Source organism: Nanorana parkeri, unplaced genomic scaffold, assembly GCF_000935625.1.
Source record: "Nanorana parkeri isolate BGI_ZX_2015 unplaced genomic scaffold, ASM93562v1 scaffold20, whole genome shotgun sequence".
Taxonomy (NCBI): domain Eukaryota; kingdom Metazoa; phylum Chordata; class Amphibia; order Anura; family Dicroglossidae; genus Nanorana; species Nanorana parkeri.
In genome coordinates, this window is record NW_017306288.1 from 1234460 (window position 1) to 1258538 (window position 24079).

The 24079-nt window shown below is 43.1% G+C and overlaps 1 protein-coding gene across 1 annotated transcript in view; it reads right to left on the reverse strand.

The window, feature by feature from the left end:
• The window catches only part of LOC108791552 (leucine-rich repeat-containing protein 9-like), a 62220-nt gene that overhangs the window by 13936 nt on the left and 24205 nt on the right, over positions 1 to 24079 (reverse strand). Inside the window, exons 15-24 of the mRNA XM_018562071.1 lie at positions 22858 to 23024; positions 19215 to 19334; positions 17498 to 17689; positions 14941 to 15066; positions 12063 to 12203; positions 9882 to 10059; positions 7728 to 7948; positions 6616 to 6738; positions 4856 to 4986; positions 3919 to 4027 (exon numbers count right to left, since the gene is read on the reverse strand). Coding sequence (XP_018417573.1) covers positions 3919 to 4027; positions 4856 to 4986; positions 6616 to 6738; positions 7728 to 7948; positions 9882 to 10059; positions 12063 to 12203; positions 14941 to 15066; positions 17498 to 17689; positions 19215 to 19334; positions 22858 to 23024 — 1508 coding nt within the window. The remainder of the gene's footprint in view (positions 1 to 3918; positions 4028 to 4855; positions 4987 to 6615; positions 6739 to 7727; positions 7949 to 9881; positions 10060 to 12062; positions 12204 to 14940; positions 15067 to 17497; positions 17690 to 19214; positions 19335 to 22857; positions 23025 to 24079) is intronic.

Sequence of the window (24079 nt, forward strand, 5' to 3'; positions counted from 1 at the left end):
TCTAAAACAAACAAAACACAGGGCGTCCTAATATGTGCAGAATCATCTTTTATTTTAATAGATAATGGGTAAAAACATACTCACATGGATCGCAGTACAACAAGTGTATTAATCCTTCAATCTAATGTAGGAAATATCCCATAAGAAGTGGTCACCACTTGTCCATGCCCCAGAAACGCGTTAGCCATAAGCACAGAAGTTTAACAGTGAGGCAGCATGCCAGCTGGCGCATCGGTTTCTTCTGTGTTGAACACTTCTTATGGGATATTTCCTACATCAGATTTAGGGATTAGTATGCTTGTTGTACTGCTATCCTTGTGAGTATGCTTTTATCCATTATCAATTAAAATCAAAAAGACGATTCTGCACATGTCGGGGAGCTCTGGGTTTTGTTTTAGAAATCGAGTCAAGGTTCCCTAGTCCTTTTAGAGGAGCAGCATGGTGTGCGAGGATCGTTTTTTGTGGCATATCGATTGGGAGAAAGTCGGTTGATCAGCTGTCACAAGCGCCGGACATATCATACAGTTTGGATTGTATTATTCACCTATAAATGCTGGTGGGCTGGACCACCTACTGTAAGATACTTACCTGCAGATGGACTCTTGCTCAAACATGTGCATGCACACAAGTATGCAATCCATTGGCCAAAGTTCCAGGGAAATGCACTTTAGCACGTGAATGCGCGCGTACGGGAAAATTTATGCGCAATAGTGCACGTATGTGAGCGCGCAGAAACAAGCTCGTTAGCGTGCACACTATCCGATTTAAACAGATAAGAAGCCATGACCAAGTTCCCGAGTGGTCTTCAGCTTGTCCCTGTGTCCCCTGTACTCTGTTCTTGTATCCTGATGTCCTGTGTATGAACCCGGCTAGTGACCAACTGACTCCGCCTCCTCCTCCTGATTCGGTACCTCTGCTCTCTGATCTCCTGTGTATGGCCCTGGCTTACGCTTCCCGACCCTGATCCGTGATTCGGCACCTCAAGATTCGGCTCCCTGTGTATGACCTCGGCTTGAACCCGATTTCCCTCCTGGTCTGCCACTTGGTGAAATGCTCCATCAGTATCCTGAGCAACGACACCCTGCCAGTGCTTCCTTGGCCTCATACCCGTTGCCTGCTCTGGTTTCAAGAGGTCCCGGTGTTATCTCGGTCCTGCCGATTCACCAGCTAGTCCAACGCACTCAAGCACCTCCTCAAGAATCGGCCAGCCACCAGTATCGGCACCTGTGCTCTGCTCTGTCCTTACATCCCCTGTCACTACTTCCAGAGGTTTGGGACAGGAGGTGTCCCCTTCTCAGCTGAGTCCCCAGTCAGGTACCTGATACCGACTCTAATCTCTGCAGATCTCTGCCATAGTTTCTAAATATCTCTTTCCTTGCCCTGAGATCTCATTTTTCCAAGTCACAACAACAGCATTCTTATTCATCTTGATGCATTCTCCGTAATGCAGAAAAAAAAAATTAAAGCTGAACTCCAGGTAGATATACAAGACACAAATCAATGCAGCTTTGTATTCATTGATATATCATTAAATGTGTCTTTTTTTTTTTTTTATGAAAGCAGTGAAAACACCTGAATCTGATTTAGTATCTTGCTCTTGCACAACAGAGCAAAGAGAAGGCGAAGCAGTACAAGGAGCCAATCAGTTGTGCTATGGTGGTCATCTGCTAAGGAGGATATTCTGGTAGGAAGAGAGAGCAAAGTGACAAAGATATAAGCTCTTCCATGTGCTGCTTCTCATTTCACTGTCTAGTCACAGGCTGCCAGACAGGACTGTGCTGTATAATAGAGCCCTTAAACCGCAGATAAAACAGCTCCCTGGTTTCTTGTTCTCTAACTATTCTCTTGCTCATATCTTTAGCATCTTCTTTTTTTCTTCCATTTTCTCACTTTCTTCTTTGATTCCCTTTCACTTCTTCATTCTCTCTTATATTTATACTACGGTGGGTGGGGTAAGGTGTGTTTCGATCACTTGTTGCCCATTGATTGGATTAGCTATGTGATATGCTTAGAACAATATCGCAACCTGAGCATTATATGTTAATTGTATTGGCACCTATACCACCTTCTATACTTGAGTTTGCTTAGTTTTCATCTGTCTCTATCTGTATCTGTATGTTGGTTGTAATCTAGTATTTTCCTTTGTCTTACGTTAAAATGTAATTATGTAAAAAGCAACTCCTTGGTATGTATTTTATTGACATATTTAGCTGTTTTCCTGGAGTTTATAGATATAAGTGATTCTGCGCTGGACCTAGAAAAATGTATAAGTGCTAGTGTGCCAATTTAGTTTGAAGGCTGCAGCAAAATCGACCGTTGGGTCAAAACAGATAACTTTCAAATTATGCAGCGCCCCCAACATATAATGTGTTGAATGTCATAAATCCTAAATTTAATTAAATATAAATATAAAATAATTCTAATAAATAAATATAATATATATAAGTGATTCAGATAAATAAATTATATTCATATAACATACACATGAATGTTCAGTGCCTTCAAAATCTTTTTTTATAAGAAAAAGTCATCAATGGCCCTGGATCCAGGGCCACATCAACTAATAATTTATGGTGGTTGTCACTAATTATTTCACATACCCTGTGGGATCAATGATCCAGGGCCATTGATGACTTTTTCTTATAAAAAAAGATTTTGAAGGCACTGAACATTTATGTGTATGTTATATGAATATAATTTATTTATCTGAATCACTTATATAATGCATAATTTGAAAGTTTTCCTGAAGTTTAGCCTTAAAAAGTAACTGAAACAGTGGGAACCTTTTATACTGTTTCTATCCACCAATCCTTACTAAAGCTGGGTAGACTCACCCGTTAAAGGGAAGCCGTCATGAGAGAAAAATGAAAGCTGCCATTGCTTTTGAGAATGCAAGTTTCCTGGTGAGTGTGCTGGGAAACTTTTTGCTGTTGTACTGTATAAAGCCCTTCCATGTGCACCTTGCTTTAAAGCTGGTTATGAGTTGATGAGTGCGTTTCCCATTCGTTTTGCTTGTCTGATTGGGGGTCTCAGCTACCCTAGTGATGTGCGGGGTCCCTGGCGTGTCCCTGTGTCTTTAACCAGTTGACATCCGCGGTGTTAAACCCCCTTCCCATCCAGGCCATTTTTCAGTATTCAGCGCTGCGGTACTTTGACTGACATTTATTCCGTCATGCAGCGCTGTACTGAAATTAATTTTATTCTAGACCCCTAATGTCACCTGGAGACCCCAAAAGAAGCTGATGAAGCACAGATTTGCTTCATCAGCTTCTTCTCTCTGGCAGTAGGAGCCAGATGACTGACAGGTGAATGCGGAAGTGATGTAATACACATCACTTCTGCATTCACACTACAGAGGGAGAACAGCAAGGAGCTGATCTCCCTCCCTCCTTCTCCTGACACCCTCCCGAGCCGGTCCCGGGCCGCAGATGGGCTAGCGGATCCCGGGATTAAAGGCGAGGGGTCAGGAGGGGGGAGATGGCGGCACTCGCGATTGGGGGGGGGCGCTCTGAAATTCACGCCATACAAGCGATCGGCGGCTATAGAGCCGCTGATCGGTTGTATGTGAAACAGCCGTTAACGGCTGTAGTAACGAGCAGGTCTTTCCTGCCCGTGCGCGCGCGCTAGGGGGCGCGCGCGAGCAGGAAAACAATGCTGATGCGAGTCTGCCGTCCGTCCATTTTTTAACGGCCGGACGGCAAGAGGTTAAGGAGGTTGGGCTGCATCCTGGCGAACCTGCACCCAATTTATCTTTTGCTACATGTGCTCCAAGATGGAGACTCTCATAGGTTAGAGTTAGAACCCCAATACACAATCCTTAAAAATGTAATTTAGGTTAAAGTGCCGCATATAATAATACAAATAGAATAAAGAGGGACATTAGATATTAGCAATAAACCGTTAATAATCCAATGTTACCTTTATGTGGGGTAGGAAAATCAAACCACTGAATGATGTTAGATTGTTGTTTTCTAAATTCACCGTATGGATTCCTCTAAATTGGTCAGCTGGAACAAGGTCAACAGATCTGGAAACAAGAAAGGAAAATGAGACAGTTACACCTGTTAGATTTGTTAAAATTTGACAACAGCACTGAATAATATTAGACTAGTGTGTAAGAAGGGAGATGTAGACAGCATTCCAATGTTCTGGTAGGAAATAAGTTTCAAATATATTTTGCCCTTTTAAGTCAGATTAATATGAAATATTGCATACACATATTTTGTACTCTCATTTTCAGCCAGCAAGCAGAGATCTGGCTTTCTTTTTGCATGTTTTCCAGGTTATTCTTTTGTGATTTGTGCAAAAAAAAAGGTTCACGGAGCTGAATAGTGTAGGCTCCAATTTACACCCACAAGTTGATGAGTCCGAGCAGTAACTCATCCCTACTTCCTAAATAGCTGCTAAGCTGTCCTTCTATCAAACTTGCAACCACAGTCTGAAAGGACTCTCAGAAAACATAAAGAAGAGAATTTATCAATACTGGAACAGACAAAATCTGGAGCAGCTGTGCATGGCAGCCAATCAGCTTCTACCTTTCATTTTTATATCTTAACTGAACAACCTAAAGATAGCAGCTGATTGGCTGCCATGCACAGTTTCTCCAGATTTTGTCGGCTCCGGTCTTGATAAATTCCCCTCAAAGTGTCGCTGGTGCAGCCTGCAAAAGATTATTTGTACAACAACAATTTTATATAAAGAGTAATATAGATCTTTAAAAAAACAGCTAAACTAAATGAAAATAATAAAATTACACAAAACCATTACAGTTCCCTTTAAATCATACAATAAGCACAGATCTGCAGTATTTTCTAATAGTGTACCCGGTTTCAGGAGCGCAGCCACCATATGTTACCTAATCGAGGATGATCTCCAGTTTAGCTCTTGCAGTTCTGTAAATTTTTGATGTCCAAGCTTTTCAACAATCATATCTGAACTGAGTCTTCCACCGAAAATATCTTTCGCATTTTCACTCTCTAGCTGATCCTACAAAAGTAAAACAACAATATTTTACATGTTAGAGAAATTCATGTTAGGAGAGATGAAAGTATGACAAAGGCAAAACTTTTTATACAAGGGAGGTGTCACAACCTCTGTACACTCTTATTTGATGTCTATGTCTCCAGTGGTGAAAATCAACCTATTTGTCCAGATTACCATTGTCACTGGAAAAGAAAGTGGTCCAAAATGTCACCTGAACATACAGTAAGGGGAAATCTTCCAATGGGAATATCTTTTTTGATGGCAACTATTTAGGACAGGATTATCCCTTGCTTTGGAGAGATTTCCTCTCACTGGTGAATGGAAATTCACCAAATGGGATACAGAAAGCGAAAAAAACCTGCTGGCTGGAGTGATGGGTAGATAACCATTCCCTAAGTTATCTAAACCTTTAGATCAGGGGTGCCCACAATTTTTTGTGTTGAGATCTACTTTTCAAATGAGGAGCTACATGAGATCTACCAACGAAAAAAAAACCTCCCTCGCTCTCCTGGCTGTCTCTCCTCTCTCCTGGCTGTGTCTCCTCTCCCTCTCCTGGCTGTCTCTCCTCATCCTCCTGGCTGTCATTCCTCGTTTTCTCTCCTGGCTGTCTCTCCTCTCTCCTGGCTGTCTCTCCTCGCTCATCCTCCTGGCTGTCATTCCTCATTTTCTCTCCTGGCTGTCTCTCTTGGTTGTCTCTCCTTGCTCTCTCCCCTGGCTGTCTCTCCTCTCTCTCTCCTCTGGCTGTCTCTCCTTGCTCTCTCCTGGCTCACCTTGCTGTATTTTGCAAACAGTGTAGTGCAACAGGCTGTGTAAAGTAATATTCTTTGATGTAATACATAGCACTTCAACCACCAGTATCCACCAGAAAGGTGTCGGTGAGCTTGGCTCAGCAGGCTAATACGTAAATCATGTGTGCACAGCTAAATAAATATACCAAAATGGAATAAGGGGGCCGCCATTCACACACTTCGTGATCTACCAGCATCAGCTTTGAGAGCAGCTACTGGTAGATCACGATCTACCTAATGGGCGCCCCTGCTTTAGATATACTTTAAATGTAATGGTTCCACCATTTCAAAGCTTTAGTTTAAACCACTTATGTGGCAGAAATTTCCCACAGACATCTATAAGCCTAGATCATCTTAACTTTCATTTCCTTTGTAGGCTAAGGGGGAAGCAGACTGAACAGGTCTGAACAGACTACCTTGTGCTGGCTATGGAGTTAATTGGTTCCTCTGGAATACATAGGTGTTCCTAGACCCATTAGGAGAACAGTGTGATCATTTAATAAGGCAATGCACTGAGAACATTTTAAGTGTTACTTGTGGTAATTTATTGCAACCAATCAGATTTCAGAAAACACTAGTCAAAATCAATAAAAGATGCATTCTGATTTCTATGGCTCCTGCAATGCTACAGTTTTAATAAACTTTTAAAGCACAGTGAGACTCTACTTCAAGCCTCCTCTCAGATAAACATAGATCCAGTAGGAAAGCACTAAATATTTTATTGAATGAAAATTCACTTCTCGTAATGTAAATAATAAGTATGTGTTCTATAACACAGGAAACACAAAGCATGCAGCATCTTTTACATTTTTTCCCTATCTGCACTCTGTTTACTGTTACTTACCACAGCAGATCCATCCAGAGCTTTTAGTGAAGAAAGATGGAAAATAACAAACAATCGATAGTTGTCATTTTTCACAGAGATTGGATTGCCCCACAAGTCTAGAATCACAAGATTGTTTAAACCCTGTTGGAAAAATAGACCTTAGAATTCAGAAAGACATTGTCATACCCTGTATAATAAATGCAATTAAATTGCTGTCATATTTTGCTGTCTTTTATTTACTGCCCGGGCTTAGTAAAAGGTAACAATAATGCTAATGTGTCAGTACCTGTACTAATCTTTGAATCAGCCCTGTGTACCTGTGGACCTGACTATTAAATATACATATTTAAGCTCTTGTAAAGCCTAATAGCCATACTTTCAATGTCTAAAACAGGTTCTCTTAGTAAAATAATGCAAAAGAATGTTTGAATGTTTTATGGCCATGCCCATTTGTGGGAAGATAATAGATTGTGTTAAAGTTTACCTGGCACTACTGTTAATGGGCTATAATAATATTTCTGCTTCAATGTAAATATTCAGCACTCTCAGGATAAAGAAAAGTTTTCACACGCGTGTAATAATAATTCCCAAATTTCCTTGATAGATCAAAAAACATACAGACCCATTGCACTCCTGACCGGATAGAAAATTGTAGGGTGGGTGCTGAAATGACCGCGGATGCCTCCGCAGAATGAATCCAGAAAATTCAAAAAAGGTCACAAGCACTCCAGCATGTAGAAAAGGAAATGTTTATTGACTTCACAAGTGTCACATCGTCAGAGCGACGTTTCGGAACAGCAAAGTCCCTTCCTCATCCTTGATAGGACACGTGGCCTGGGCTGAATTCCACAATATTGGACACTTAGAGTGCAGGCCTCTCCATGTGGAGACAAAGCCCGTCTGTCCAAGTGCTAAGCTTCTTCTTCTGTCATTCAACTATCAAAACCCAAAATCTCGCCTGTTGGCAATATAATTGCCTTAACCATTTTTTAGACCAGATGAGGTTCTGCCTAAATCAGAAGGCCTAATTAGACGACTTTGCTGTAAATGATAATGATGAGCATGCTTTTATGATAACAACTGTTTCTTATTTGTATATTGTGCACCCCTATAGAGAATGAGTGACATACCTTGAGGTGGTAGATCTCTTGATTGCTGCTGATCTGATTATTGCTCAGGTAGAGTTCGATTAACAGATAGGCTTTCTGTAGTCCTCCTAGACAGCTGATGCTATTGTTCTCAGCAGAAAGGTAGTGTAGATGAGGCAGGTTATCAATAACCTCTTTAGCAAAGCTTGCAAGCTGATTGTCATTTATACTGAGGCGTCTCAGTTTAATGAGCTTTGAAAGGCCTGGAAAATGATAATATAACACTCAGTTTAAAAGCATGCACATCTATAACACATGTGATGTTCGCAACACACCTCTCACACCAGAATGCATGATAGGTGCGATTATGTGGTACAGTGCGTTAATCCCATGGTACTATGTAATTAACGCACTGTACTAGTGTGAATGGGCCCTCAAAACACTGATATACATTCACAACCACAGACATCATCTCACTCACATACATTCTCACACATACACACTCCAAAACATTTTTTTAACTTATTTTATTTGTTTTAAAAGGTCCACCCAGTCTTCCTACCTTATGAGAACTGGAGTGGATCCTCAGCCTGGTGTCCAGTGTGGGCTGCTGTGCTGTAATGGAGTTCCATCCATATGTGCAGTGCTTGTACAGCTCCCTTGCATGCCCTGTAGAGGTGGCGGGAGCCAGAATGCGATGTCACTCCGGTCCAGGCACCGCTACAGGACACGTGAGGGAGCTGTAAGCAAGCAATAGTCCATTTATTGGCACATTGCCATTCAAACGCATTTGAATGGCAATGTGCCAATAAATGGACTATTGCTTGATTATCCTTTGGAGTGCTGGTGATGTTATTTTCTATCTGATCTTTTCACTGTGCCATCCATGGCCACTACAAGCACCCACCCGTCCGTACAGGTCTTTTTGATACTTCGGTAAGGAGTGCAGTGAGATCTTTTGATTTCTGGAGCTGTAAGCAATGCACATATGGATGGAGCTCCCTCACGGCCATAGCCCGAGCCCAACCAACCTCAAGCTGACACTGGGCACAGGGCAGCATATTTTAAATGGCTGCTTGGCGTAAGAACCGACAGTGCTGCACTAGGGGGAGGCAGGGGAGCCTCTCACCTAGAAAAGTGGAAGGTGATCCAGTGAAAACACTGTTACGACCCACTAGTTGAGAACCAAGGATCTAGAGAGAAGCAGGCCCCTCAATGTCCATAATCTAATGAGCTGCTGCTGTTCCTCCCAACATATGCACATGGATGAGATATCTTCATGGCCTATGTATTTCTTTGCTTCAGAACTGCTTTTCTCCACATAGAAGTCAGTTACCATCTGTTTGCTTCATAATGGCTATACTTCCGATATAAATCAATTCAAATGCAAAAGAAGTTTAGAAGGACGTCAGAAGCAGCTCAGAAGGAACTCAGAAACATCTCAAAAATTAAAACATGCTCCTTTTTTTACATCTATACAAGCCCTTAATATGACTAAAAAAAAAAAAACTGAAGGGAGCCCCACATATCCAAACGATTCTAAATGGAATGGACAAAGGGCAGCACCGGTTCAAATCTAGGTTCAGCCAAGACACAATCTGAATGGAGTTTGCATGTTCCCTCTGTGCTTGCGTGGGTTTCTCTGGGTACCCCACACTCCAACACACATGCTGGTAGATTAATATGGTCCTGTCTAAATTAGCCCTTGTGCATATGACATAGGGACCTTAGATCATAAGCTGTTTGATGGCAGGTTCTGATGTGAATGAATAGTATAAAGAAGCCTTGCATAATTTCACAGTGCTATATAACTAGTGTACTGTACATGAAATAAATAAAATAAAGGAATTATAGCATGCTAAAATGGAATTTTGTTTAGATACGATAAAGCCCAGCTTTGTGGGTGAAACACATGAGTGGAGGAGCTCCCCATGGGGACTTTTTGCTTGTTTCCCCACAACAATAAAACTGCCAGAATCTGAACTTTCCACGGAGCTGATCTCCTTCCTAGACTTCTGTCATTTTATAGACAATTTTCTCAAGAATGGCATGTGTATTGTTCTTATTGCAAGATGTTTTTGAAATTCTCTTGATCTTTTTCATGTAAAATTTGCATGACGGTGTTGAATTTTACCTCAATTCAGCAAAATGGTAGCACACCACCTAGTGAATGGAATACCAAGATGTAAAATATACCTTCCAGTTTTGTTATGTTGTTTCCATCAAGGCAAAGTTCTTCTAACTTGACACAATTTTCCAGTCCTTCAGTGTTGGTCAGATAATTGTTGCTGAAAGATGCCCAGCGTAAGTTTTCCAGCTTTTCCAAATGTGATATTTTGGAGAGTTTTTGTCCATCAAAATTAATAGACGTTATCTGTAAAAATGTGGTAGGAAATGTTTCAATGTTAGCCTTTCTGGATTCACACGGAGTCATTCGTGGTTTTCACTGCAAGCACCACCGTATTCACTTTGGTCATATCGCTGTATGGAGTGCAGATGGTATCCGCAACTCTCTATAATATTTGTATAAAATGCCTAGAAAGCTACACAAACAAGGGAATAATTTAAATCCTCTTAGCAAACACTTCTCTGGACATAAAAGATGCCAGAACATCAATGCTACAAGTCAGCAGAGGAACCCATTAAGCCAAGGAGCAGCCCTGGGAAAAGAAATACAGAAAACCTGATGATTTCTAAGGTATATGCACTAACATTTTAAATTAATGGAAATTGAGGAACTCTAAATAAATTGTGTGAATTCGCCATTCCTTTTCCGACTGTGAGCTTCAACAATGCCTCACACTAAACATTAAAATTCCCACATACATTTCCTGCAACTGTTGCTAAATCTATAATTCTTAACTGGGAAGGGTTCAGTGCTGGATGGAATAATATCCTGTGCAATGGCTAAGTTGATGTTTGGAATGCACACACACAGGCTGCTTGAGGCAGGCTTTGATCTCTGGCTAAAAAAAATCTACGAACCATTATTTATTTATTTTGCAAACAGGGCTTCAAAAAAAATCTTTTTAATATAAATTGCCATTTTATGTGTCTGACCAATGTTTTTGTTTTAATCCCTATTCATCCAACTCATGTAATCTATATTCAGATAAAACCCACTTATATGTGTTTTTGAATAATAGCCAAATCTGTCTTTGTACTAGTCTCCTGTAATCCTCTACACATTAGTATTCAGAATAAGAGAAAATGGGGCATTACTGGACACCAGTCAGGCTGTTCTGCAGTTCACAGTGCTGTGAATCTAGCAAATGGATCTTGCTGATAAGAGAAGAGGACAGAGATAACTTTATCAGTGAGCTTCTGTCCCTTCACAAGCCAATCACAGCCTTGATTATTATTATTATTATACAGGATTTATATAGCGCCAACAGTTTGCGCAACGCTTTACAATATAAGGAGGATATTAAAAACACAATACAATTCAAGACAAGATGGTAAGGAGGGCCCTGCCCCTGAGGGCTTACAATTCAAAACGGAGGGGGAAGTGTTACATGAGGAGGTAGCTGTGTGGGAATGAATTGTTTGAGAATGTGATGATCAATTTGATCAATATGTATTGCTTTGATTACAATGGAGGGAAATACAGTAAATGGCCAGGACCTTTTATAGTGTCTGTCATGTGTGTCTGGATCTGAAAATTGGCCGAATTTGTTTTAGTCAGATGAGACACTTTCAGACACCTTAAACATATGTATTTCAATTGTTTATTTAGCTCTTTGCCTACACTTTTAGTGTAACAGATATGCAAAATTTTATATTTATATGCAAATATCAAATATGGAAATATGATATATGGGAATATCAAAATTTGGTATTACTTAAAGGAGAACTATGGGATCAGTGTTTTTCCCCATAGTTCTCCTTAGGGTAACGGGAGGACACAAACTAGCGTCCTCCCGTTACCCTAAGCTCAGTATACCGCGAGCTACAGCTCGCGGTATACTGAGACGCCGCAGCCGGAGCGGATCCCAACGTAGATGACGGGATCCGCCCAGCTGCGTGAGTGACAGCTGGCTCTGCCTATCTAGAGGCAGAGCCAGCTGTACCCGCCCCCTCCCCCGTCCGTTCCGCCAGTCAACGCTGGCAGATCGGAGCGGGGAGAGGGGAATCCAGCCCCTCCCCCTGTCACGGCAGAGAGCTGTGACAGGATCGAGAGGTGAGTGAACCTGGTATGTGTTCGCTCACCTCCCGATCTACTGAGCCGACCTGTGACAGTCTCATTGTCACAGGTCGGCTAGAACTATGAGGTGAGTGGAAATCACTCATCTCATAGTTCTCCTTTAAATACTTCCATTGACTATCAGAACTATTATTTCATAATCTGTCATATATGTATGTCAATATTTTTCTTACCCTAAGATACCAGCTGTTGTTACATTCAGCATATGGATCCAGGCAGTTCTTGCTTATCTGAGATAGGATCTGAGCAGAAGGTAATAGACTAAGGCATCGTGGTTTCACGTTGTCTGTTCTGGCACACATTAGCAGGGATGCCTGCAGATACAGGAAACAACATGATCTTCACTGCTTATCAAACAGCAAACTAATATATTGCAGGGTATTGGTTGTTAGATAAGTTGGTTATATTATTTCCCTCTTCTCAGGCTTTTCCACCTGTCATTTCTCATTTACATAGCTTGGGGGCAGGGTCTTCTGTAGTCCACCGATCTGATCTGTCCAAAGCTAGTAACAATGCAAGAGATAAGATGGCAGAGTGCACAGGACACAGGACATGGCTGCTGTGATAGTCCATCCTCCTTTTCCAGCTTTCACCATCAGCATTGTGGATTGATTGAGATGGAGGCTGGGCTTGTGCACATCAAAGTGTATAATTGTGGGCAACACAACATAGTACTGTGAGTTGGCATGTATTATTGTATTTTTTTGAAGGAACAAGCACCCCTGGGTGACAACCAAGTTACAGTTAACGATTAGTTGTCACCTGGGGACAGAAGCGCCGCACAGGGCGAAAATAAAATGAGAAATTGGAGCACAGCAGACAAAACACAATTGACATAATGGAAAAGAATGTGATTAACGCACAGTAGGCAACAGGATTACATAACAATTTATTGTTTACATAGACTTTAAAACTCCCAGTAAACCCTTACTAAGGACTTGAAGCCCAATTTCAGGTTTCTTTAGCTTTGGAGAGACTTAAGAAGTCAAGTTTTTAGTGCTGTCTGTTGGAGAGATTTCCCTTAATTTGCGGTTTCTGACAGCCTGCAACAATAAAATAAATTATGGAATTGATTGTCATGGGACAGGAAGGCGCAGACCATAACAATATTCAGAGAGAGGTTAGAAGCCTTCCACATTTTGCAAAAAAATACACATTTTGTTGCAAACTGAAGAGATTTCCCATCACTCCCTCTTTCAACATGAAAGCGGTTTTATCCCTGGGCTTTAGAACTGGGAAATCCCCCTAGCATGATAATCCAAATAGACAATTTTGTACATATCTCACTTTATAAAATATAAACCATAACCGAATGGCCATTAGTTTGAAAATGTACTGTGTATCATTTATAAAAGAAATGCCAACGTTTCCAATGAATCACTTGTTTTCACCTTTTACATTTTAGTGCTACTGATCTTCTGCAGCCACTCTGCAGGCACTTCCCCTTCTACATGTACTCCAGAAATGATTATATGGCATTTCTCAGGGACGGTTTTCTAATAGTGACAACAGTGGACCATGCCTGTTTAGCATGTGCTCCTTGTAGCCTCCATAGGAAGCTTGTGTGGTGATATAAGAGTACAACTGGGAACAGAGTGTTGACACCCTAACAGGAAGTGCGTGACCAAGAATCTTCATGGCAGGATTACCAGGTATTATTTTAATGAAACTACAGATTTAAAAATATACATCTACTTTGAAGTGAAAGTAAAGTAGGCAAAATAAAAAATTGCTGAGAGGTAGGGATTAAGCATGTCTGTTCCCCCCCCCCAAGCAATTTGTTTATTTTTTGCATACACAGTATATGGCACATGCGCCGTGCAGAATACACACTGAGCCCACCTCTAAGATGCCGTAAATAGGCCCGATGCTGCATGCGCAGGAGTTAAAACATCAGTACCAGGAGTTAAAACATCAGTACTAGTATCGGTATCGGTGCTGATGACGAGTATTTGGGCGAGTACTCGTATTCGCCCAAATGCTCCGATGCCTAGCCCGACACTTCCTGATTGACCGGGAAGTCGCCTCCATGCTCTCTCATCACTTGTGACGAGAGAGCATGGAGTCAGCTTCCCGGCCAATCAGGAAGCCGGGCAGCGTGCAATGACGCACTGCCCGGCTTCCTGATTGGTCGGAAGCTGACCAATCACGAAGCCAGGCGCCGTGTAATGACGCGGCACCCGGCTTTCTGATTGGTTGGGAAGCTGGCTTCATGCTCCCTCGTCACCACATGACCAGTGAGCAAGGAGCCGGCTTCCTGGCCAACCAGGAAGCCAGGCGCCACGTCATTACACAGCGCCCGGCTTCCTGATTTGCCAGAAAGCCTAGTGACGAGAAGCATGGGGACGGCTTCCCTGCTAATCGGAAAGCCGAGTGGCGAGTCTTTGCACGCTGCCTGGCTTCCCGGCTAATCAGGAAGCCAGGTGGCCAGTCATTACACGCCACCTGACTTCCTGAAATGGGACTTCCAGTACTCGGAGTACCAAAAAATGAAATATCGGTACTCGATACCGAAATAACGGTATCGGGGCATCCCTACTAAAGAGGATGCCTAGGAACTCAGAAGTGATGGCAGTGGAGGTGGGTCAGAGCAGGGGACCTAGGTTCGAACTGGCACTTCTGAAGAAGGGCACACTTGTAAGGTATGTGTGCCCTAATGTGCAAGTACTGTATCATGTGCATGCTTGACACATTAGTGCAAAAACCCCACCCTTCACATAGCTGTTTACTTCCGCTTTAAAAACTTCGACTTTTGGCTTGTTTTGTGTGATTTTTTTTTTTTTTTAACCAGTCTCCGACTTCAAAATAACATCTTGGAGGGCAGTTGATGATGCAGCATGATTCCATTCTCCTCTGCATCTTTACCAAGAAAGATCTTATGCCATGTACAGTGTGCTCAAAGGTCCAGTTGCTCTTCCATGCCTGTGTGCAGCTTTGGACATGCAAGTTAAAATGTGAAATCTATTGCTTTATTTAAAGAAAAAAAACACAGTGTGTTTGGACAACAGTAACTGACAAAGTGTATGCCATTAAAAAGCATTGAAATGTTACCTTTGTAATCTGGCCTTCGGGAAAAAACTTTGAAGACTGTGAAACTTCCTCTTCCGTAATCAGGACCCCATCCAAACGAGTCAGCGTCTTTAATCTTCCAATCGTTGCCATACGCACTGAAGCCGGCTAGGAAAAGACAGTTGTGTCAGCTATTGGGTTCGATCATTAAGACGAAAATGTTTATTACACATAAGCACAGGAGCAACAGCGTGCATTGTACTGGCTCTCAGGGGCGTCGGGAAACTAGGTCATGTATTCAAGATGTCTCATTGAAAACTGCTGAAAGGAAATGCTGCAATTGTTAGCCTCAGCTAAATTATGACATCCTTATTAAAGTCAGGAAAAAGGGCAGCATTTTCTTTTTTTGATGTCCAATCTTGGGTTTTGCACAATAAAGATGTTAGAGAAGCTCGTAATGAAGACGCTAAAAGGATGAAAAATCTAGTGGTGAGCAAACCATCAGTCTCCAAAATACACTAGATATACACTAAATATAATTCTGCAACTGGTATGGGAAAAGGTGAAGCTAAGTAATTGAGGTTTTGTTCAGACAATGATAAACTCTTTATTGTGACACAGAATAACAAAGACACACAAACAGTGTCGGATATTAGCAAGCCCATCAACTGACGGCTTTTCAATCCCGGGTAGAACATAAAATATCGCCAATTATAATCATGTGTGATTTGGTTTTAAGGGCTAAAAATCATTGCAGCATCTAATGTAATGGAGTATTGTTCAGCCAACACTGTGGGAAGTGTAATCACTGAAATGGGCCATGGGATGAATTTTTGATGCTATAAAAGGGGTTAAGGTGATTTTCTGTTCTTCGAACATATCGGTATTATGTAAAGTTTGTGAGCAGTTTTTTTAAAACACTAATGTTTTCTAATAAAACTCTAACATAAAAAATAAACTGTTTAAAATACTTTTGAAAGGATTTCTACTATGAACAAGGAAAAGCTCCTTCGTGTGCTCCCCAGAAAGCTGTTTTCAGGTTTCAGCTTCAGTTTAGAAAACCCACTGTGCTAAAAAGTGTAAACAAGCTACTGCACCCTCAAGTCCTGCTCTATTAAACCAGGCAAGAGAGAAATATATAGGCTGCCTTTGTGGACAGTCTTCAGAAAATGCAAGATGCCTGGCTCTCAAACTGATCCTATAACTTTAATACATTCGGAGTCACTGACCTTGAACAAGTACGCAGATCAGGTGTGTTTAATGTTACCCTGACTTCACTGCCCCTATACTTGTTCCAGGTTACTAAAGCCAGAGAAAGCCAGGATTCTATATATCCTATATTGGGTTCTATTATTAAGATGAAAATGTTTATTACACACAAGCACGGGAGCAACAATGTGCATTGTACTCGCACTAATCGGCGGCAGGAAACTAGGTCATGTATTCAAGATGGCACATTGAAAGCTGCTGAAAGGAAATGCTGCAATTTCAGAAGATTAGCAATGGCCGCCGTTGTATTTTTGGTTTCCTTTAAAACTTCTTATTTGGATAGATAGATAGATAGATAGATAGATAGATAGATAGATAGATAGATAGATAGATAGAAAAGCATTCCATTTGTTGAAGAGGAAGGGGGTATAACGTGATGCTTTTTATTACTTTCTTGATGGAAAGTGTAAAGCCCCAAAAATGGTTAAAGAGAGACCACTTACATAGCCTACATCAACCACTGGTATTTTAGCTTCCAGTTTAGAGTACGCACACAAATTAAATCAGACTAATGATTTTATGACAGTGGTAGAGTGCCAGGGCCTAGACGCAGCTGCAACCGCTGAGACCCGGTTTCACCAGGACTGTGCGGGGTCTCACCAAGGCTGCACATGATTCTCACCAGGGCTGCGTGTGGTTTTCACCAGCGCTGTGCCGGGTCTCACCTTCGCTGCGCAGGCGGCTGGAAGGAGGAGGACATGTTCGGCCGGCGTTGCAAACAGGTGCCGCAAGGTACCTACAAGGCTGTCGTGAGGTCCTCAGCAAGCGCGGAACCGTCCTGTGTTTAAAAATGTAAAGCGCCTATATTGGTGCTTAGTATAGGGGCATTCAAAATGCCCAGTATCAGCACGGATACCGATACTGGTATTGGTGCATTCCTATTGGTAAGTGATACTCAGGGCCGTCCCTGTAATGAGGCATCATCTCATTAAGTCATGTGGGGGGAGAAGGGGGTGTTGTGTCGGCAGATGTGCCTTTGCGGCCAGAGCATCCCAGGTTGCTAAGAGCTCTTAGTAACCTGTGAAACTCTAGTCAGGGTCCCATCCAGCTCACTGACGTCACTGGTTGCCCGGAGTTGAGTGGGATGCTCTGGCTGGCGTCCCGCCCAGCTCCTGGCAACCAGTGACATCAGTAAGTTGGGCGGGATGCCGGACAGAGCTGGAGCCAGAGATACCATGCACCACCAACAAACACCCCTATCCCCCGGTAATGTCAGTCCCCCCCTGCACCGATAACGTGCACCACCAGAACCTCCACTCGGCAACATGCAGCACGATGTAACAGGAAAACAGGAAAACAAGTTTGGAACTACCTATTTAGTCTGACTGACCTTTTGCCAGGGATTGTGGGCAATATGCAGTGACAGAAGGTGCGGAGTTTGCTTCCGTAAAATGTTCATATCTGCCCTGATCCTTGTTAATTGGTTCCAGCTCAAGTCTAAGTGCTTCAGTTTTGCCAGTCCTTTAAATCCTTCCAGAGTCTTCACATTGTTATGACTGGCATCAATATATTCCAGATTCGGCTGCAGTAAAATTGAAGAAGAATTCATCATACTTACGTACACATTAACATTTAAAAGTTTTGTAAATGCAAATACATTCACCTCCGCATAATTTTGTGTCATTTTGACACAAAAGTAAATTTAGAGACATAATGCAATCAATAGTGGTGCCCAGTAGAATGAGACTAAATGAACATATATACAGTATATACAGGGCCGGATTTCCCACATGGCCACTGAGGCCTGGCCTTGGGGCAGCAGGAAGTAAAGGGGCAGCACAGCTCTTCTGGGGGACCTGCGACCATAGCAAGGTAGTTCCGGATGGAGATACTGTGCTCAAACTCTTATATTGGAGGTGACAGGTTCAATAAAGAGAACCTGTTATCGTACAAGGACTTGTTAGCTCCTGTGCAATAGCAATAAAGTTAAGTGAAAAAAAAGAAAAAAGAGTAAAACATTATTAAATAAATAGAAATAAAAAATGGTAAATAATAAGAAATAATAAAATAAAAAAATAGTGATAAAAATGTAAAAAATTATAAAAAAAAGTAAAAGATAATAAGATAAATACAAATTTAAAAAAGTAAACAAAATAAGTAAAAAAAAAAAAAATTTAAAACCAACCCTGCCACCCCCGCTATCTGGTTGCCATTCTCCATTGGGTGGGGGTTTGGTGGGGAGGGGGGCGCATTGAGGAACCTGGCCTTGGGGCAGCAGAGATAGTAAATCCAGCCCCGAGTATATACATTGTATCGTGGTCATGGCACTTTCGGCAATTTGCCAAAAGTGCCATGTTTTAGGTGGCTGAAATTTCAGTTCATTCCTACTATGAACCCCTAAATGTGTTGGATATTTTATGATATAAAATAGTCTGAATAAAAAAATCTGGTGCTTCCCTCTTTGCACACCCAGTCGCTACTTGAGAATAGAGTCAAACTTTGGTCACCACTTCTGGGAGAGCTGCCTAGGAAGAATCATTCTCGCTACAGTGCTTAAGACCTGACTGGCCATACACTTTACAACCATCACAAGGCTTTCGTTACGCGATGGTTGTAAGGTAATTTAAAAAAAACTTACGATCTGCCCATCTTGGACAGGCAGATTGTACTTGCGATCATCGCAAGCCCGCCCTGCTGAGGGGCGGGCTTCCGATGACTGGAATGCTGAACAGGCAGTGTGCGATTGCGGCATTTGTCTTACGAGCAGGCCACAAACCCGCCGAAAATCGTACGATTCCTGGCGGGTTTTCAAACATGCTCGTAAGACAAAAGACGTGCAACCGTACAGTAGAAACGCGCACCTTCCATACACCTGCCGATTATCGCATGATCCCTGGATTTCCCACGATTATCGTACGATAATCGGCAGGTGTATGGGCACCTTTAGAACACCTATTGCTGTAGGAGATCCAGCACTCTTCCCCCCACCACCATCTTTCTTCTAATTCCAGCATTTTATATATAAGCAGCAAGCTTTTCCACCAATAGGCTGCACGTCAAACAACACAATCTACACAGGAATACATTCCGAAGGCAGTTTAACTTACCAAGCATGAAACATCTTCTAGACTTGAAAACTCATTAAAACTTATGATAAGCTTTCGAAGGCCATGTAGTTTTGAAATCTCCTTCAGTTTACTTAAACTGTTACCATGTAAGTTCAAGACCTGTTTAAGGTAAAGTGTTAAAAATATTTTAAACATGATCTTATCATCAAATAATTGAACAAGAGATTCTTTGCTAAAATAATGAACATTAAACAGAATAACAGGAAAAGATATGGGAAAACCAGCATACATATTAAAGCGTAATTATTTATGTTTACAAATTAAATGTTGGTTAATAACATAAAGGGCACCTGTAGACTCCCACAGAGATACCTTTCTTTTTTTTTAAATATTCTTTATTTTCCAGTTTTGCATTAATAAACAACATAATTAAACAAAATAGAAAGGCACATAGGGAAACATGGATAGGGGTTGGCGGGGTGACAAAAACATGGGGACACAATCATTTCCCGGATACATGGCACTGGTATTTAATACTAGTAGTCGCCCATACAAAGGGGAAGACCCTTTGGAGGGTAAGTATGTGGGGGGCTGGGACTGTGACAGGGAGGATCTCAGATTTCGAGTAGTTAATTTGAAAGTTGGAAAGGGTACCGTAGGTGTCTATTGCTCGGAGTATGTTAGGCAGGGATATTAGAGGCTGGGTCACGAACAGGAGGATGTCATCGGCATATGCCGCAAGTTTGTGTTCTGTGCTACCTACGGTAACCCCGTGAATATTTGGGTCAGAGCGGATAGTTCGTAACAGGGGTTCATGTGTGAGGGCGAAAAGTAGGGGCGACAGTGGGCACCCCTGTCTGGTCCCGTTCCGAACCGGGAACGGGCTCAACAGGGCGCCATTCACCCTCACCCGTGCCTCGGGTGTCGTGTAGAGGGAGGAGATCCAAGACAGCAACGCAGCCCCCAGTCCCCGTTGGCGCAGAACCTCCTCCAGAAACACCCAGTCCACCCTGTCAAATGCCTTCTCTGCGTCCAAGGAGAGGAACAGGCAGGAAGGGGGTTGTGACAGGTGGAGCGGAGCAAGGCACACGGACATCCAGCTGACCAGAGGGAATGGACCTAAGGAGAGGCAGGGGATACAAAAGAAACAAAAATAAGATGAACAACAAGGTATGTACAATGGAACAATCAGAACAAGAATCGCTCTCCTAGAGGGCCACTGCACCCAACCGAGGTGGAGATGGCCTCCGGGTATAAGGTCACTTTCGCGCCATCAAAGTCAATATGAGAGCGAGATCGCATGCGGTGCATAATGGACTCTTTCTCTGTATATTTGTGCAGCTTGCAGATAACGTCTCTGGGGTTATCTGGATCTTGGTTAGGGGGGCGGAGTGCTCTGTGGACCCGGTCAATCTCGATGTGCGTTGCTACTGGCCTGTCTAGAATCTGGTTAAAGATGCCCGTCACCGTGGGCAACAGGTCTTGAGGCCTGGTTGCCTCTGGAAGGCCTCGCAGCCGGATGTTAGAGCGACGGCTCCTGTTTTCATAGTCATCCAATTGGTTGTGCAGTGCTGCAATGTTAGAGTCCTGCTGCAGCATTTTGCCCTTCAGGAGGGAGATGGTATGCAGAGCCTCAGCATATTGCGTCTCTAACTTCTCCACTCTCTGGCCCAGCTGTAAGGTGTCGGCCCTGAGGTCAGTAATGGCCTGTTTGGGTGCCCCTTCCACCTGGGAGACAAACGCCTGGAGGTCAGCTTTAGTGGGTAGGGACCGGAGGACAGCCTTCAGGTCCCAGTCTGGGTCCTCTCCGTCAGACGTGGCCGCCTCTGAGTATCCCGATCTCGGGGATCCACCTGGGTCCCTGGGGTCCCTCTCCAGGAGCAGTGAGGGGATCGGGGTGGGACAGGGCATACCTGAAGGCGAGTCGGCAGCATGTGAACCGCGGGCGCCATCTTGGCTGCGGCCCGGTCGCATGTCCGCCGATCGCAGAGAAAGTTATCCAGCGATCCCCTCGGCTGGGGTCTTCCCAGAAGCCTTCCGTCCCCCCATCAAGCTTCTTGGGCTGCCGGTAGGCTAAATCGGAGTCGGATGGGTGCGGATGCAGAGGGTCCGGACGGAGCTCGGCTTAGGTGCGACTCTCCGCCATCACGTCCAGGCCACGCCCCCAGAGATACCTTTCTTAATGCATTGCGGCACTTCCCATTTTTACTCTTACAATTCACTTCAGATATTCTCTGTAATGAGTGACTAAGGGTGTGATATACACTATCCACTGCAACCTGTGGTTAAATACTGAATGATTTATTGGGTGTGTTAAGTACAAATTGAAGAAGCTTTCCACTTTCAGCTAGAACATGAAAAACCTATATGCAGGAGCCTCCCCCTCTTCTGATTGCCAGGGATTCCACTGGCAATACCCTGCTTGTCAGCCTCTGTAAGAAACCACACTCTGGCACTTGGAGCTGCTTGGACTGTGCTTTGCAGTCCTGCTTTGGTAGTTAACAACCAAAGAGCTTCTAAATTAGGTTGCACCATGGTGGAAAAAGATGAGCAATTACAGCCTTGATACAACCTCAGAGCTTCCTATGGACCCATTTCATGTAATTTGTTTAGGGCAGAAATTAGAACTCTTACTGTATTCTATACATAATTAGTCTCACTGACTACGGGTTGTCTTTTACAGACCACGTGACCCAGTCCCAGGGTTTCTTGGGACACATCCCCTCAGAAGAACAGCTCCAAAGTAGTATCCGGTGCCCATAAGCACTGCAGTACGGCAAGAACGGTTTCCACACACACCTGTGTGGTTTCAGCTACTACACACCTCATGTGTGTAGCAGCCTCCCTGGCTGCCTCCATGTGGCTCTACCACTTACACCACCCGGCTTGCCTCTCATGGCTACAGCACTACACGCCAATCAGCTTGACTCCTGCGTGCCTCTCACACACACCACCTCCAAACACCTACTCCCTGAACTCTGGTCCAGTCATTAAAAGGGCTTTCTCCAGCCACCTGATCTGCTTTGTCCAGTTATTAGCAACACCTGGACCCAGGATTGGTAGTTTCATCCCACCCAAGACTCTTAGTAAATCCCTAGGGTCCCAGATCCCAGCTATACTCCAGAAAACATGGAAAGAACTGAAAAGCCAGCTCTTTCCCTGTAAAAAATACTTTCATTCTGGAACCTCTCAGCCTCACCAACTGAAAGTCCTGGGTGACAATGCTGCCAAATTACAATGCCACGCACTACCACAAGAGCTAGCCGCAACATAAGAGCAATTTTGCAGTTATTACAGATTGATTCAACCAAGACACAACCATGGCCTGTTCAGAGCAATAACCAGAAAACATAATCATATTTTTTTAGCAGGGCATATAAACACATTTCTAAGCTTGGGAAGGGAGGCTAGAATGTAAATACTACAAATGTACAGGGTTGTGTCATCAAACAAGGATAGATTCCAGAGTCCCCTTTTTTTTTTCTTTTTTTTTACAAAACAACCAAAGTGAAGGCTTTGATTAGTGATTGTGTTTATTGGTTTATTGAGCCAAATGTCTCAAATACACCTTTTATTTTTTATATAGGTTTTCTTCTCCCTTAATGTTCTGGTGACAACCCAGACCTGTATGATGGTATCTATGATGAATGGTAGCCCAACACTTAAGATTTTCAATACTTACTGATATTTGACTGTATGTACTGGCTTTTGCTATGGAAAGGATAGTACTTTCATCCAAACTAATTATTTTGGGCCTAGGTTTGACAACTGGCTCCATAGAAAGAATATCTTCATCCTCTTTCATTTCAGCTGATGCATTTTCTGAGTCACCACTTTGAAAATTAGAAGCTGGGTCCTCTGTCTGGTAAGAAATTTAAAAAAATTGTCTTAACATACCTAGACAATACATCTGGAAAATACTTGATCCGAAGGATGTTTCAGTGCTGGGAGTAGTTTGGCATGGTAAGCAAAACAAATGGCAAACGCACTCAAACGCCCTGTGCTCCAAGATGGAGACTCTCATCGTTTAGAGTTAGGACCGCACTATATAGAGGTGCCTTGGCGCGGCTGTGCGGCTTTCACATTTTCTGCAGAAGACGTGTATCTAAACCTCTGTTTTTAACCTTAGCGGGCGAGACAAGATTTTTTGCATGCTGGCTGGCGAGTGTGCTGGGAAACTTTTTGCCATTACTCTTTGGCAAGATAAGACGCGTTATTGAGGACCCACAGCAACACTGTACATTAGGGGATTGATTTACTAAAAGAGTAATGCATGTTCACTCCAATCAGGTTCAAATTGAAAAGGAAACAGGAATCTTTCAGTACAGCTTCCCAGTGGCGTCACAAGGGGGGTGCGGCCCGCACATGGGTGCCACAATTGGAGGGGTGTCACCTTATGAAAAGTCGGGCACTCGGTCACAGACCGAGAGCCCGACAGTGTCAGGAGAGAGGAGGGGACCCGGCAGCATGCCTCCTCCAGCCAGGTGAACGTCCCCTCCTCTCTCTGCTGGCGTCCATCAATTAGATGGCCGCTGGCAGGCGTCAATAAGACGACCGTGCATGCGCGATGACGTCATCGTGCGTGTGCGGCAATGTCATGCGCAATGACGTCACAACGGGGTGTCACCCGGTCTCCGCTTCGGGTGTCACCCAGCCTTGGGACACCCCTGCAGCTTCCCCACATTTACAAAGCAAATTGAAAACTCTCTTTCAAAGTGAACATGCTCTACTCCTTTAATAAATTAAGTTTTCTGATACTGATGCCATTACAACCAAGGTCTGGTAATAAGAGAAACAGAAGTTCTGCCCAGCATGAGAACAGATACAGATTTAAAAGGAAGAGCAGCAAAGAGAAGGGAAACAACCATAGATTACAGTAAGGCACACATTACAGTATTGTTTTA